Here is a 16,645-nt window from a genome sequence, read left to right on the forward strand (position 1 = left end):
ATGCATTAGTTAATGAAAATACTGTAGTTCATTGTTAGTTCATGTTAACTCAAGTTAACTAACATGAACAAATACAGTAGTAAATGTATTGTTCATTGTTTGTTCATGTTAGTAAATGCATTAATTAACATTAACTAATGAACCTTATTGTAAAGTGTGACCGAATAAATATAGTGTGGGGGCTCTTGACTGCTCTAGACTGCTGTTTAATACAAAGTCTAGACATGTCACATGGAGCATGATGCTTGTAGAAGTTGTGAAAAATATTAAAGATGCACGTAATTGTTCAGTTCTGGTATCCAGAGAAGGGTTGCAGAAAGAGGAAGTATGTCAGGGGTACAATTAAGAGCCAAAGGACTGCAGAACCACTGATAAGTGACGTTAAACCAATACTCCACCTGTTATATCAGTTGTGTACAGGGCTTTACATTAACACCCACCAAGTGCGGGTAGATTTCAGCTCTGGCGGGTTAGACAGACAGAGTTCGACAATAAGCATGGCCCAAAATTCGAGCAAATGTGATGTTAGAATCGAGAAACAGCATGACTGACAAAAATAACTGTTCGCACAAGCAAAACAGCAAAAAAAAAGTAGGTAAATACCGAACGAGAGGATAATCACTCGCGCGCGCACAGCTGATGTGATGCGTGCGACTGATAAAAAGCGTGCACGCTCCCGTTTACTTCTGCGAATCCCATGCCTAGAGGAAGTGCAACTGGTGCGACCTGTTCCCTTTAAAATAGACTGGACGCGATGAACGAGGGATGATCTTGCACTCACAGGCCTGCTGCTTTCCAGAGCTCAAGATTTAGAAAAAAAAAAAAAAAAAAAACTTTTGTAAGCAGAAGCAATCACTGCTTTCATTTTAATTATTCTCTGAACAGATTAACAGGCCTATATTAACCGTGTGCATGTGATCATCCTTTCATCATCACACGGTGTGTTTCACCTGCATTCTTTTGCTTACTGTTATTTTTGTTAATATGGTTTAATCATATTTTTTACAAAATCATTGCTTTAATGGGAGATTACTCCCCGTTTAAGTGCAGTTAACTGCTGATCTGGGACTTTTAGCCAGGACAGATAACTCTGCATAATTTAGATACATGACAATACTTCCTTTGTAAATTGAATTTTTTTTAATAGAAAAGTTTTGTTGAATTAAAAGTGCACCTATAAAGCTATATTTTCTTTGTTTTGACACATTAAAAATGTGTGGCTAAGAAATACTCATTTGGTGCAGTCAGAGATAAATTTGGTAAATCCTTAATTTTGAGCCCTAAAAAGTCATGTGAAATAAAAACTGATTACAATGTGACAACCCATTTGCTCGTGCACACCGAGCAAGCTAATACACAATACACACAAGGTAAATGAATGAGTAGGCATGTTGTAGACATAACACAACATCTAAATCAAGTCATTTTAGCAATTCAAAGTCAAATTTATGCATATAAAATATATTTTCCCCAAAAAAAAAAAAAAAGTGTGGCTAGTGAAAATGGCGAGTGGCTAGTAATGTTGGAAATCTACTCGCCACAGTGGCTGGTGATCAAAAAAGTTTGTGTCAAGCCCTGGTTGTGTATATATATATATATATGCTGGAGTCAGGAAATGTAAGTTAGTTGCGAACCTCTTGATTGTAATTCTTGTGGGTGCATTGGCGTAATGTAACTTAGAGCTCTGTCATCGAATTATTCATTATTATCAAATAAATCACTAATAAATCACTAATCTGCTCTCACTTCTGCACATTTATGTGCCCTCCAGAAACTTGCGTTCTGTCAATGAACGTCGCCTCGTGGTTCCATCCCAAAGAGGGAAGAAATCACTTTCGCTCACGCTCACGCTCAATCTGCCCAGTTGGTGGAATGAACTCCCTAACTGCATTAGAACAGCAGTCACTCGCTATTTTCAAGAAATGACTAAAAACTCAACTATTTAGTCTCCACTTCACCTTCTAATCTGCAATTGCCTCTAATTGCCTCTGTGTAAGTTGCTTCCTTGTCCTCATTTGTAGGTCGATTTGGATAAAAGCGTCTGCTAAATGACTAAATGTAAATGTAATATTTTTGGCATTGAAGGAAACCCTCTCCAGACCTTTTCCTATTGAACATGCATAGATTTGGCTTGATATTCCAACAATATGTATTCTATTGAAAAGATGGGTTTAGTTCAGTGAACAGTATTTTTGCCCAGTGTGTTGCAAAAAATAAATAAAAAGAGAGTTCAGAGTTTTGCAAAAACGTGCAAATTTGGTAATGGTGGTTGTAAATTTTGTGTCTGGAGTTTTGAAAATTGACATCAGGGTTCTGAAATGTGTGGCAAAACGAGTAAAAAAAAAAAGTAATGTAAAATCATAATGGTGCAGTTTTTGTCCCAGGAAATGTGCTGTCATCAGAAATGTTAAAGCAGGGGTCACCAACATGGAGGATCACATGTGTTGCCCACAGGCCTGTTCTAAAAATAGCTCACCATAGCACCACTTACCAGTAAGCTTCATCTAATATAGAAGTAATCATTTAAAAATGTAAATATTTGCAGAGATATATAAAAATAAAGTGTTGCACATTGATACATTAAAAACATGGTATTTCCTACCCTGTTAAATCATTGTTGATAACTTTGAGAATCATTAACATGTTCAGTATCTTCACATGGATGAACATCATTAATTATTACCAAAAACAAAGTATAATTAAAAGTAAATTGAGCAAATTTGTTATTTGAGAAGTGTTTATCAAACTGGTAGCCCTCCACATTAATCGGTACCCAAGAAGTAGCTCTCAGTTTCATAAAGGTTGGTGACCCCTGTGTTAAAGCAACACTGAACACCATCACACATTTCTGACATTAAAACCAAAGTAAAAGTACCAAGAGCACGTTTGGAGTTGCGTTCAGTTCTATTTTTAAGAGTCAAAGTCTTCTGTCAACCAAAATACAAGAGCAAACCATAAACAAGTCAATTATTCACCCCAAAATACACCACAATCACACACAGATCAATCAAGATCTCCTCAGCACACGTACATCAGTGCAGTGGAGAGACTCAGAGCTGAGATTTCTCACTGTGTATTTTACTCCTGAAGCCATCAGAGGGCACCAGAGAGCTGAAGCGCAGTAAGGGAAGGTCCATTGAGCGCGGCCCGTCTCTGGGCATCCTCATGGGTGGGGGTGGAGGAGGTGGAGGAGGGAATATGGACGGGTCATCATTTCCAGTGTTATTGTTGTTGGTGTTTTCCACAACACTGCGAGCGCTGGCTTTATGGCAGTGCAGCATGAATTTCCCTCGATGATACCGCCGGTACAGATATAAGAGGACCAGCAGAGACAGCAGGATGAGCAACAGGAGCAGCCCGCAGACGGCATAAACGCCCCGGAGGATTGTGGGAGATGCTGCTGCCGATGATGGAGATGATGTCATCCCACTACAGTCTAGAAAGAGTATGAAATGCAATGAGACGCATCCTTTACACTCAGGAAACGAACAGACGTTCTCCTCTACCATAGACTGAAACACATTTAACATTTAATATGGAAGTTGAGTAGTAAATATGAATATATCAGATCTTCACAAACAGTAAAATGATTATTTAATATTATAAAAAAGATCTGTATTATTACTATTTATTACTGAAGACTAATATTACTAGAAAATGTGGTAACACTTTACAATAAGGTTCATTAGTTAATGCATTTACTAACATGAACTAATCATGAACAACACTTGTACAGCATTTATTCATCATAATTGAATATTTACTAATGCATTATTGACATCCAAGTCCATGCTTGTTAACATTTGTTAATGCACCATGAGTTAACATGAACTAACAATGAACTACTGTATTTTCATTAACTAACATTTACTAACATGAACAAATACAGTAGTAAATGTATTGTTCATTGTTTGTTCATGTTAGTAAATGCATTAATTAACATTAACTAATGAACCTTATTGTAAAGTGTGACCGAAAATGTTTTTAATAAGATTTAGTTAATAAGGAATTTGATGTATAATAGTGGCATGTAAAAGCTCATTGTGTAGAATTTTAAAAATTGCTTTAATATGAAATTAGATTCCCAAGTATATATCTGACCTCCTCAAACTGTTAAACTTAATATTCATAATATAAAATAATAGTGTTTTTGCTTTTACAATTATACAGCTTTTCTCAGTCGCTTTGGTTCATTTCTCAGATCAGAACTGAAATTTGCAAAACAGTAAGTGCATTTATCAAAACGCATGCAAATAGCAAAACAGCATGGATGATCTGCAAACTCCAGTCTCTTGCTCAAAACCCTTAGTTCATCTCTCAAAACTACATTTCAGTGTCAATGAATGCGTCAGTGTATGTTCTTGTGTATGCATAAAGCAGTCAAATTACTTAGCCATGTTGTCAATACAACAGTGGACTCTGGAGAGCTGTTCTGATATCAACTATGGGTAGTTTACTTATTTATGTTTTTGCTCTTTGTACTGTAATTTCTTGGCTTAGTCATTGTGAGACTGAAAGGAAAAGACAGCACTGCAAAACAAAGAAAAACAACAAAAGTAGAAATATGAATATGCTGTATGAATCTCTTTTCAGATGCACCTTCATTAGAAAAAGTCAAGCTTCACCTGGGAGAAACTGACCAACTGTAGATGGATTTAGAACAAAAACTCTAAAGGAAATATAAAGAAAAATCCTTATGACAAAATATTATGACCACGTGTTCAGCCATTGTGCATGTGAAGACTAGTAGACCATTTGCATGGATGTACAAAAGTATTTGCAACTTGTTCAAAGGAATAAGAAACTGCTTTTCTGATGTGCACAAGTGACACCGTGATGTGAAGATTGAACAGGGAGTTGAAAATTTCAATTCTGATCTGAGAAATGCACCGAAGTGACTGACAAAAACTGTAATATAGAACTTGATTTCTCTGACCTCTCCGAACCAATGAAATTATTATCATTATTATTTAAAGATTGTTATATAGTTATGTTAAACAAAAAATGTATAACATTATTTAAAATGTAAATTGATTACCAAGTATATATCAGATCTCCCCAAACTGTTAAAATTAATAAAATAAATCTTATTTTGTTTTTATCATGTAAAAAAAAATACCATTATTGATTTAATATGGAACTTGATTACCAAGTATATATCTGACTTCTCCGAACCATTTCAATTATTATTAATATTATGAAAAAATAGATATAATTATACTAAAACAAAAACATTTAACATTTTTAGTTAATACGGAATTTGATTACAAATAGTATTATATGACAAAATTGTAATCAAATTTCATATTAAATAAAAGAAAAATACATAATGAAAACGGAGTATATATCCGACTTCCCCAAACTGTCAAACTTATTATTGACATTATAAAATAAATGTTATTTGGTTATCATCACATATTTGGCATTATTTATTATTGAATTTGATTACTAAGTATATATTTGACCTCTCTGAACTATTAAAATCATTAATAATATTATTTTAAAAATGATGTAGTTATTATGTTAAACAAAATAAAGTAACATTATTTATTTAATATAGAAATTGATTTAATATATAGTTTGAGATTACATTTGCATTATTAGTATTAATAACAGTATTATATAAAACATTTTTCATCATGTACATTTTTCAAAATTGATTTAATATAGAATTTGATTTCTAAGTATATATATATATATATATATATATATATATATATATATATATATATATATATATATATATATATATATATATATATATATCTGACCTCTCCGAACCGTTACAATTATTATTGTAAAATAAATTATTATGGAAACTATAAATATACATACATACGTGTTATTTTTATGTTAAACAAATACATGTAACATTATTTAATTTGTTTACTAAGTATACAAAATGTATTATTATTATTAATAATATTATTATTGTAAAAAAGATTGATTGCAGATAAAACTGTAACTTTTCGTCTGAAATACTGTACTCTTGTCATCTCACTACATCAAAATAAAAACTGTCCACAAAGAAAGGCAATCAGAGAATCAATGGGGGAGCGAAAATCTATTTAAAGGGACAGTTCACCCCCCAAAAACTGCTTACTCTCCCCCAAGTGGTTATAAACCTTTGAGTTTATTTCTTCTGTTGAACACAAAAGAAGATATTATGAAGAATGATGAAGCCACCAACCACTGACTTCCAGATGTTTTTCCTACAATGGAAGTCAATAGTCCTTGAACAGTCAAGTTTTCATCTTTCCTCAAAATATCTTCTTTTGTGTTCAGCTCGAACTGCTTTGAAACAGGTAAATGCTGACAGAATATTCAGGTTTGTGTAAGCCAGTGGTCACCAAACTTGTTCCTGGAGGGCCGGTGTCCTGCAGATTTTAGCTCCAACCCTAATCAAACACACCTGAACAAGCTAATCAAGGTCTTACTAGGTATACTTGAAACACCCAGGCAGGTGTGTTGAGGCAAGATGGAGCTAAACCCTGCAGGGACACCGGCCCTCCAGGACCAGGATTGGTGACCGGTGGTGTAAGCCTTCCCTTTAAATCAGCTGAAAGAATGGATTAAAAAGTCTTACCAGGTGCAGCAGGTTTTACACAAATGCTCTCTCCATTCCCATGAGCCTCTCTGTAACCATGCAGACAGCGACAGGAGTAGGATCCAAACTGATTCACACACTCGGCGTCAGCGTCGCACACCACCATATGAGTCTCACACTCATTGATGTCTGTTCAAAACACACACGCACACAGAAGGGTATTTCTCACCACAGCTCTATTTACTTGATTCTGTTTAATAGTAAAGATTTGTTAATTAGGTATGTTGTCCCTCAGATTATCAGTTGCTGCTCGCATCAAATTCAAAGCTCTGATGTTTACCTACAAAGCGACTTCTGTCTTTGCTCCTTCTTATCTGCTCTCACTTCTGCACATTTATGTGCCCTCCAGAAACTTGCATTCAGTGAATGAACATCGTCTTGTGGTTCCATCCCATAGAGGGAAGAAATCACTTTCCCGAACTCTCGCATTCAATCTGCCCAGTTGGTGGAATGAACTCCCTAACTGCATCAGAACAGCAGAGTCACTCGCTGTCTTCAAGAAACGACTAAAAACTCAACTATTTAGTCTCCACTTCACTTCCTAATCTGCAATTGCCTCTCTGGATATACCACTAACTGTACTCAAATAAATAAATTAATTAATTCTTACATTACTAATGCTTTCCTTCTTGGACTTTACATACCTGAAACTTGCCTACAGCACTTATTCATTGTTGCTCTTATAGTTGTGTAAATTGCTTCCCTTTCACTCTGGATAAAAGCGTCTGCTAAAGGACTAAATGTAAATGTAAATCATAGAAACTGTTGTTTTGTTTTTAAAGTGCACAGGCACTGGATCAGACCTTGTGTACATGGGACATCATTAATGGAATTATTTGCCTTAATGTGAATAAGAGAGCTCATCCCCAATACCACGACAAGCCCAGAGCATTTTTTTGAGCACAAGGAAAAAGAATTGACACACAATCAAAACGAGATGAGGGACGTCACAGCCACAGACAAGAAACCTTTAAAAAATTGGCAACTAATCAGAATCAGTTTTATTGCCAAGTGTGCTTCACACACACAAGGAATTTGTTTTGGCTACAGAAGCTTCTAGTGTACTTAATGTCAGAACAAAATAAATATGGAAAACAAATGAGATAAACATTAAACAGATGCAGTTAGTCAAGAAATCTGGATGTTGAGTTGTATGTACAGATTTGTCAAATATACAGGTAATACGGTACTGTGAGCAAATGTGACTGGAGAAAGTATTGCATTATATATTGATATAAGGTGCTGTGTACAAGTGCATATGAGAAAGTATTGCACATATTTATTGCACAGCTGGGGAATGTTTAACTGTTCATGAGCTAGATGGCCTGAGGAAAGAAACTTTTCCTGTGTCTGGCTGTTTTTGTGCTTGGTGCTCTGAAGCGCCGACCAGACAGTAATAGTTCGAACAGGAATTGTGCTGGGTGCGAGGCGTCCAGAATGATTTTGCGAGCCCATTTACTCACTCTGGAAGAGTACAGTTCTTGAAGTGTAGTGCCAGTTCAGCAGTCCAGATTATTCACTTTAGTAGTCTACAGAGGTTGGTTTTGGCAGCTGAGCCGAACCAGACGGTGATTGAAGTGCAATATAGGGCCAATGTAAAGGCTTAGGTTTTTCAGTGACAAATGGCCTACTGATGTTTTGCTTTTACAGTATATTTTACATCAGGCAATTATTTGTGCATAAACATATCTAGATATAGTAATAAACATGTTTGTTTGAAAACAACATCAAAAGATTGGGAACCATGGGACTATGTGACCGTGTGAAGGCTGCGCCAGAGCATGCATGTACTCAGCCTCAAGTATAAACCAGCCTTAAGCCTGGTTTGAGTGTGCGCCACATGATTTTGGCTGGCGGAGCGCATGATTTTTTTGAGATACGAGCAAACAGTCCACGCGCCACAACTGATGTGAGTGAAGTACGCAACACTTTGAAGAGATTTTGTCTGAAACAGTATGACTGTACACACATCTTTATGATCCGTGATCATAGAGATAACCTGATGATCAATAATTCTTGGCTAGAAATTGCAATAACAATGGGGAAAGAGGAAAGTTTTTGTTAAAAGTGCTGTAAAAACCTGAAGGATACGTTTAGTAAAGCCAAAAGAGGCCATGCAAAAGAGGAGACCCAAGTACACAATTACAGAAATGTTATTCCACCAGTCATAGGTTTTTAATTTATAAAAATAATAAACATAATTGGCTTAAAAATGTTGAATGATATTAATATGACGACGTAGTTCCGGAAACTTCCTACTTTTCTGTTCATCTGTCTGATTTTACGGTTTCTTTAGACTGCCCTCTGTTGTTTTATAGAATATCACACGGCGAATATAAAAGCCTCGTCGGTTTCGCGAGGTACGTGCACAGTCAACGGAGGTGTGCGATGCGGTGCCAGGCGAAAATATAAATCCAGCTTTAAGAGTGTGTGTAAGTGAATGTGTGTGTGTGTGTATGTGTACCTTCAGTGGAAATGGACACAATGAGCCCCTGAGTGTCGCTGGTTTGTGATTTGACAGTTTTGTGGTGAAGCTGAAGAAGCTCCTGCAGGGCTGACTGAAGATCCTCCACCGATGTCTTCTCCAACCACAGCCACACGATGAACAACACACCAGAACTCAACCTGAAAACACACACAGTCAGAACGTCTGCAGATCAACAAGATCAGCTCACTACACACTCACTTCTTCAGTCTTTTAAAGTCCAACATCTTCAGAGGGGGAGAGACAAATGCGTCTCGTATCTGCAAACAAACAAAAGAGGAGGCCAAAAGTTGCTGGATGACAGTAACAGTCTGAATATCTACAAGACAGATTCTGAAAAGGTTATTTTGTGTATTTTGCAAAAGGGATAGTTCACCCAAAAATAAAAAAAAGAAGATATTTTGAATAATGTTTGAAACCGGTAACCATTGACTTCCATTGTAGGAATAATGTCAATGGTTACAGGTTTCCAGCATTCTTCAGAATATCTTATATGGGGTTCAGCATGATTAAAAACAAGCATAGGGCGAGTACCGTTTTTTTTTTTTTTTTTAAGTAGCCCTTTTAATAGCAGGAAGTAAAATAAAATAAATAAAAAATAATAATAAGTCATCATTTACTTTCCCCTTTGCTTGTTTTCAGTTAAGAAATAAGAGGAGGAGCTAAAGAATAAACCCCACCCCAAGCTTAATATTTCATTTCAGTTGAAGATACGTCCCACTATAAAAAAAATAAAAGTCTGCAGCAACTTCTTGCTCACTCAGACTTTAAAGGGCAGCGGACGTGACACTGTTAAACACTTATTATTTAGAGTGTTGCAGTTATCGAAATGTCAATTAAAATGTGCTCATATTTACAGGATACAATGTAAATAGTCAGAGAAGATAAAGGAAATCTTTTGTTTGTACTTTTCTCAATTAAATCAAGGTTAACTAACAAGTTAATTATTCTTCATTGTGCTGCATACGTCAACATTTTTCAGGAACTTAAATTGTTAAACAAGCTCTAGAATATACGATAACTAGAAGAACCTCCAGAGCAGGAGTATCCAAACTTGATTCTGGAGAGCCAGTGTCCTCCAACTTGCTTCAACACACCTGCTAAGAAATTTAGGTGTGTTTGAATAAGGCTGGAGCTAAACTCTCCAGGACTTCCCGTTTAGACACCCCTGACTTGAATATGAGAACTGTGAATATGTGACTGTGTTTTGTTATGCTCACCATGATGTCCAGAGCAGATGTGAGTGAAGGCGCATCTTCAAGATATGAAGATTTCAGACTAACCTCCACACCCACCTCCAACAGCAGCTCTGATTGGACAGAACAGATTACAGCATAACAGTGGGTAATTGACATACTATAACCTCACGCTTGCGTTCTTTTAAATAGAAAATGTTTTAGTGTGTTGCCGTGTGAAAGCATATGAAAGTGTGTGTTACCTCCAGGTAAATGTCTGCTGCTGGTGTTGTTTCGTGTAGTTTGATGGTAACTGGCATCTTCTGCACAAGGAAAATAATTGTTAATGCAAAAAAAAAAAAAAAAACTGAAGCAAGTGAAACATTTCTGGGTCATTAAATGCAGTTGTTTGTCATAGTACTTTATTTATTTACAGTGTTGCTTATTTTTTAAATAAAAAACATATTTATAAAGCATTATGTTTGTTAATTAGAATATATTAAATTATACAATAATTTAAGTAATCCTAATTATTATTACTGCCAATGTTGTAGGATACTTAATTCATACAACGTTAATATTACTCCACTGATTGTAATATTACATGAATAAAAATAATAATAATAATAATAATAATAATAATGTTTTATAATAATAATAATAAAACATTATAAAACATTAATATTACTCCATTGATTGTAATATGTAATATCCCATTAATATTAATAATAATAATAATAATAATAATAATAATAATAATAATAAATCATTATTGTGGCAGGATATTAAGTTTAATAAATATATTATTGATTCCACTTGTATTATGTTAATTTCACATGCAAATGATTATTTTGTAATTATAATTAGTCTTGTCATTATTAAGATGACATGAGGTAAAACATAAATAGCAAAATTATTATTATTAACAACAACAAAAAACATTGTTGTGGCAGGATAATCAATTTGATCATAAAATATTTTTAAATTTTCTTGTATAATTAATCTACCGTGTATGATGACATTTTATCATTAGTATCAGTATTATAATCAATATCTTACAATGCACAGAAACTACAATCAGGCTTTTCAACATGCAAAATATAATGCTTTGTGTATGAGGGTGTATCTTCATATTGTATTTTAAAAAATAAATTCTAACGAATGACTAGACACACTTAAATGTTAATAAAAAGACAGACCATAAAACAAACATGCCAAATTGACAGCATATTATGTTTTATTATTATTATTAATTTATGTTTAATATCATGTCTTAAACAATATTACATGCAAAATATTATGTAATTTTTTTTTTTTATTGGGCAAGTTATTATTTGCTAAACTCACCTGTGGACATGAAGTGTAGTTTGGGCTGAATGTCTGAAAGCACCGGCATTGAGACGCTTCTCTCAGCCTCCATAAACACGTCACCATTTTCATGTTCATTATCATCATCATCTCTCCATCCATCCTCTCGTCCTCCATCAGACACTGCTGGCGCCGTCTCTGCATTCCTGCGCTGGGCGGACGGAGAGCGAGAGTCCGGCATGTGTGTGTATGTGCTGATCCCGAACGCCGCCTCAAACCCGGAGCCAATCAAAGTGGGCTGCAGCTTCTGGGATGCTGAGAAAAAGTTATCATCATCATTTTTCTGATGACTGCGAGGAGCTAAATGTGGCTTAGTGTTTTCCCAGGATTCCCTGCTGGGCTTTGGAAGCTGATTGGACGGTGTGGTGCGGTCTGGGATTTGTGTGGATGCGGATGGAGATGATGGAGATGCAGAGGATTCGTCTCCTTCACTGAAAGCAGCTTCTATCACCTCCAGAGGAATATCTGCAGAGATTCATGCAAATATATTGTTGTAAATATGGTGTAGTACCGGAGGTGGCAATATCAGTTTATATATATATATATATATTTATATATATATATATATATATATATATATATATATATATATATATTTATTTATATATACACATTTATTTATTTATATATACATTTATTTATTTATATATATACATATACATTTATATATATATATATATATATATATATATATATATATATATATATATATATATATATATATATATATATAAAAATGGGAATATAAACTGCAAACACTATATGCATAAAAAAAAATTTTATTATACTAATACATTTATGATAATAATAATAATAATAATAATAATAATAATAATAATAATAATAATGGGCGTCACAGTGGCACAGTAGGTAGCACGATCGCCTCACAGCAAGGTCACCGGTTCGAGCCTCTGCTGGGTCAGTTGGCATTTCTTTGTGGAGTTTGCATGTTCTCCCTGTGTTGGCGTGGGTTTCCTCCGGGTGCTCCGGTTTCCACCACAAGTCCAAACACATGCGCTGAACTGGGTAAGCTAAAATTGTCTGTAGTGTATGTGTGTGAATGAGTGTGTATGGATTTCACAGTGATGGGCTGCAGTTGGAAGGGCATCCACTGCATAAAACATATGCTGGATAATTCCACTGAGGCTACCACAGATTAATAAAGGGACTAAGCCGAAAAGAAAATAAATAATAGTAGTAATAATAATAATAATACAAAGAGTAATAATAATAATAGCAAATATTTCAGTACATTTATCACCCGAAATATTTTCACAATTTAAAAATGAAAACAACACTGTTGATAAAATGATAAAGCAATTATTCTGGATTTATTTACATTACAGGAATTTAAACGAGATTAACAATAAAAAAATAATAATATAAATAGATAAATAAAAAGAACTTGAGTATTTTAGCACAGTTATCTGCAGATATATTTTAAATTAATAAATGAAATATATATTTATTTTTATTTTTATTATATTTAATATGAAGAAAACAATTTTAATGTATTAAAATGACTATATACACACACAAAAGTGGGTAATAAGACCAATACCATTTACCATAAAATAAAAATCCCAGAAATAAAACTTGCATGTAAAATATAATAATATTAATAATAATAACATTATTCTAGCTGAAAATGTATGTAGATAATTTAATTAATAAAATGACTATACACAAGTGTGTACTTATTTTTTTCCCAAAATAAGTGGCCTATATAAAACAAATTGTTAAACTAAATAAATTCTGCATGTAAAATAGCAGCAATAAAATAATTATAACCATTCTTATTATTCATAATAAAAATGAAAAAGAAAAGAATTGCAGTTAATAAAATGACTATGAACTGTATTAAAAAATAAACATTAAAATACAAAGTTTTTCAAAATAATGAAAAAGACAGTTCATTTAATTCTGAATGTAAAACATAAAATTTATTTTTATTATTATTATTATTATATACAGGGTTCATACACATTTTTACTACTAAAATTCCATGACTTTTCCATGATTTTGAGACTTAAGTAAATTTTCATGACCTAATGTTTCATGCAATGTCTACATATGCGTGGTTAAAGAAAACCATGCATGATCAAATTTATTACAGCATATCGTAAAACACGCAGCAATCTATTTAGTTTAAATTTATATCCATGTAAAATTGATTAGGATGCTGATAACCTACATTCAAGTATACTGATATCTGTTTTACAAGACTTTTCCAAAACTTAGTGGTTTTTTTCTGTTTTTCTAAAACTGTTCCAGGCCTGGAAAATGCCATGTCAAAATTCCATGAGTTTTCCAGGTTTTCCATGACCTTTTGAACCCTGTAGATTTGTATTACCATAATAATAATAACAATTATAACATAACAAATACCAATATTAACATCATTATTACTATCATAATTATAATATAAAACCAGACTCACCCCCCTCCTCTTCCTGCTCTGCTGTGTCCTGCGAGCTGAACGCTCTGTAGCGTGCATAGAAGCCCCGGTATGGCACGCGCATGTGCCTGTTGTGCACGAGCAGCACCACCTGCAGTGTGTTGGAGATGGACACATACCGGGCGGTCCTCCAGCAGCCCTGCAGCACTCGCTGTCCTCCGGCCGCTCTCGGAGACTCCTCAAGGTGGATTTGGTCGCTCTTCAGGTGACAGGCATCCGGCGGCGTCAGATCCTCCAGGTACAGATCCACATGCTTGCCCGGGGGCAGCTGCACGGTCCAGTTGCACCACACGTGCGGGTTCGAGCACAGGAAATCCGGCGAGAAAAACTCACCACTGTCGCCGCGCAGGAGCTGATGGCAGCTGCGCAGAGCAAAGAAAGCCATGCGCTCCCGACCGGCGCCTGACGGGATATTCACACAACACAAACACAACATTCACAGAACATTAGTGCAACATTCACACAACACAAATACAACATTTACAAAACATTAGCGCAACATTCGTGAAGCACAAATATGACATTAACCGAACATTAGCGCAACATTCACACATCACAAATACAACATTTACACAACATTAATGCAACATTCACACAACACAAATACAACATTCACAGAACATTAGCGCAACATTTACACAACACAAATACAACATTCACAGAAAATTAGCAAAACATTCACGCAACAAAGAAAAAATTCACAGAAAATTCAAGCAACATTCGTGCAACACTAATACAACATTCACAGAACATTAGCGCAACATTCACACAACACAAATAAAACATTCACAGAACATTAGCAAAACATTCATGCAACAAAGAAAAAATTCACAGAAAATTCAAGCAACATCCCTGCAACACTAATACAACATTCACAGAACATTCAAGCAACATTCGCGCAACAAATACAAAACTCACAGATCATTCATGCAACATTCACTGAACATTAGCTTAACATTCATGCAACAAATTCTAAATTAATAGAACGTTCACAACAAATACATTTTTACAACATTCACAGAACATTCATGCAACATTCCCGCAACAAATACAACATTTATTGTAAGTTCACTTAGTAATTTTCCAATTGGTAATTTAGAAAATAACATGAAAGATAGTGGTATGGGCTAGTAATTGTAAATAATAAATAGCCTTATTATTATTTTTTTGTAAAGTTGTGCATTTGTTCAAAATATATTGATATTTAAAGACCAGTTATGAGCCACTAGAGAAATATATATATTTCTGTCTTATCTTTTTAAAAATGGGTTTTTATCACAAATAATAGGCCTACACTGATATTTACATACAGGAAATGTTTTTTCTTTTTTTTTGCTCGCTGTGTGTGTCTACTAGACTTTCCCCCTCTAAAAAAAGCTATACACAAATGCTTTTCTTAAATTTGCTTATAAAGTAAACTTCTCTAAAAACATCAACATCACATTACGTATATAAAAGCAGATTAAGCATTTTATATAGCCTACTTCATAATAGCTCACTATCTTTTTCACACTTGATACACTGGGTCTTTCTTTGGACATGAAAATAGATGGTTTTGTATTTTATTAAGAGGTGCTTGGCACAAACCCTTGAACAAGCAGCATAAAATATACAAAATCTATAACATGAGAACAAACAGGGCACAAAAGTCAGATGTTTACCTGCTGATGCTGGTCCAACATTTCGGTTTCTCTGCCAAAAACAGTGAGTTTGGGTGAGATGTGAAAAGTTCAGATCAACATAGACCAAAAATAAAATGTTAACGAAGCTAAAAACTCGAAAGAAACCTAAAACAACATAAATTTAGTTGATTTCTTTGAGTTAGCAATTTATTATTACTATTTTTTATGTAAATAATATAATAATATTCGGTGACCAAACACTTATTTTAATAAATATAAACACATATTAATGTAATATCTGTAACATATTTATATATGAATAAAACATTTTAAACACTAAAATGTGTTGAGAGTTGGGCCTATTTACTTATATAGAGTTTTGATTACATGTGAAGAGTTCGCGCTATAATCAACATCGACGAGTTACTCACCTCCAAACTGCTTATCCAACCTATCAAATAGATTAATATCAGAAGACTGTAACTACTCATTTTTGGTTTATGATCACGCATTTTCTACGTTGTTGTTGTCAGTTGTTTGTTTTAAGACATAAACGAAGAAGTTCCCCGCATCACCTGTGCTATATCTGCAGTTAATGAGCTGATCTTACCATGCGACGCTCTCTTCGTCCGACAGAGGGCGCTACCACAATGCTTAAATTTAAGGGGGATTCTACAGGTGGTTGCTAAAAGGGATGAAGTTGCGGGCGGCAGTTAACGAAAATAATTTATTAAATTACCCATTAAATAGTATTTTATTAACGTCTACCCCTACCCCAACCATCAACGTTATGTAAAAACAGTAAATATGCCGAGTATTATTCATATTATTTAAAAAAATACTCATTAAATAGCATTTTATTAACGTCTACTCTTAATCCAATCATCACAGTAATGTAAAATCAGTAATTATACAGAGTATTATTTATAT

The 16,645-nt window shown here is 34.3% G+C and overlaps 1 protein-coding gene across 1 annotated transcript; it reads right to left on the reverse strand.

Moving 5' to 3' along the window:
* Positions 1–2,892: 2,892 nt before the first annotated feature.
* Positions 2,893–16,417, reverse strand: zgc:66455. Its single transcript, NM_200530.2, has 10 exons — positions 16,147–16,417; positions 15,755–15,785; positions 14,076–14,495; positions 11,615–12,100; positions 10,531–10,590; positions 10,313–10,401; positions 9,294–9,352; positions 9,072–9,232; positions 6,587–6,736; positions 2,893–3,436 (listed from the first exon to the last, which is right to left on the reverse strand). The coding sequence occupies exons 1-10, from the start codon at positions 16,204–16,206 to the stop codon at positions 3,051–3,053; spliced, it is 1,902 nt and encodes a 633-aa protein (NP_956824.2). The 5' UTR covers positions 16,207–16,417; the 3' UTR covers positions 2,893–3,050.
* Positions 16,418–16,645: the final 228 nt, after the last annotated feature.

This window comes from Danio rerio, chromosome 1 (assembly GCF_049306965.1).
Source record: "Danio rerio strain Tuebingen ecotype United States chromosome 1, GRCz12tu, whole genome shotgun sequence".
NCBI lineage: Eukaryota > Metazoa > Chordata > Actinopteri > Cypriniformes > Danionidae > Danio > Danio rerio.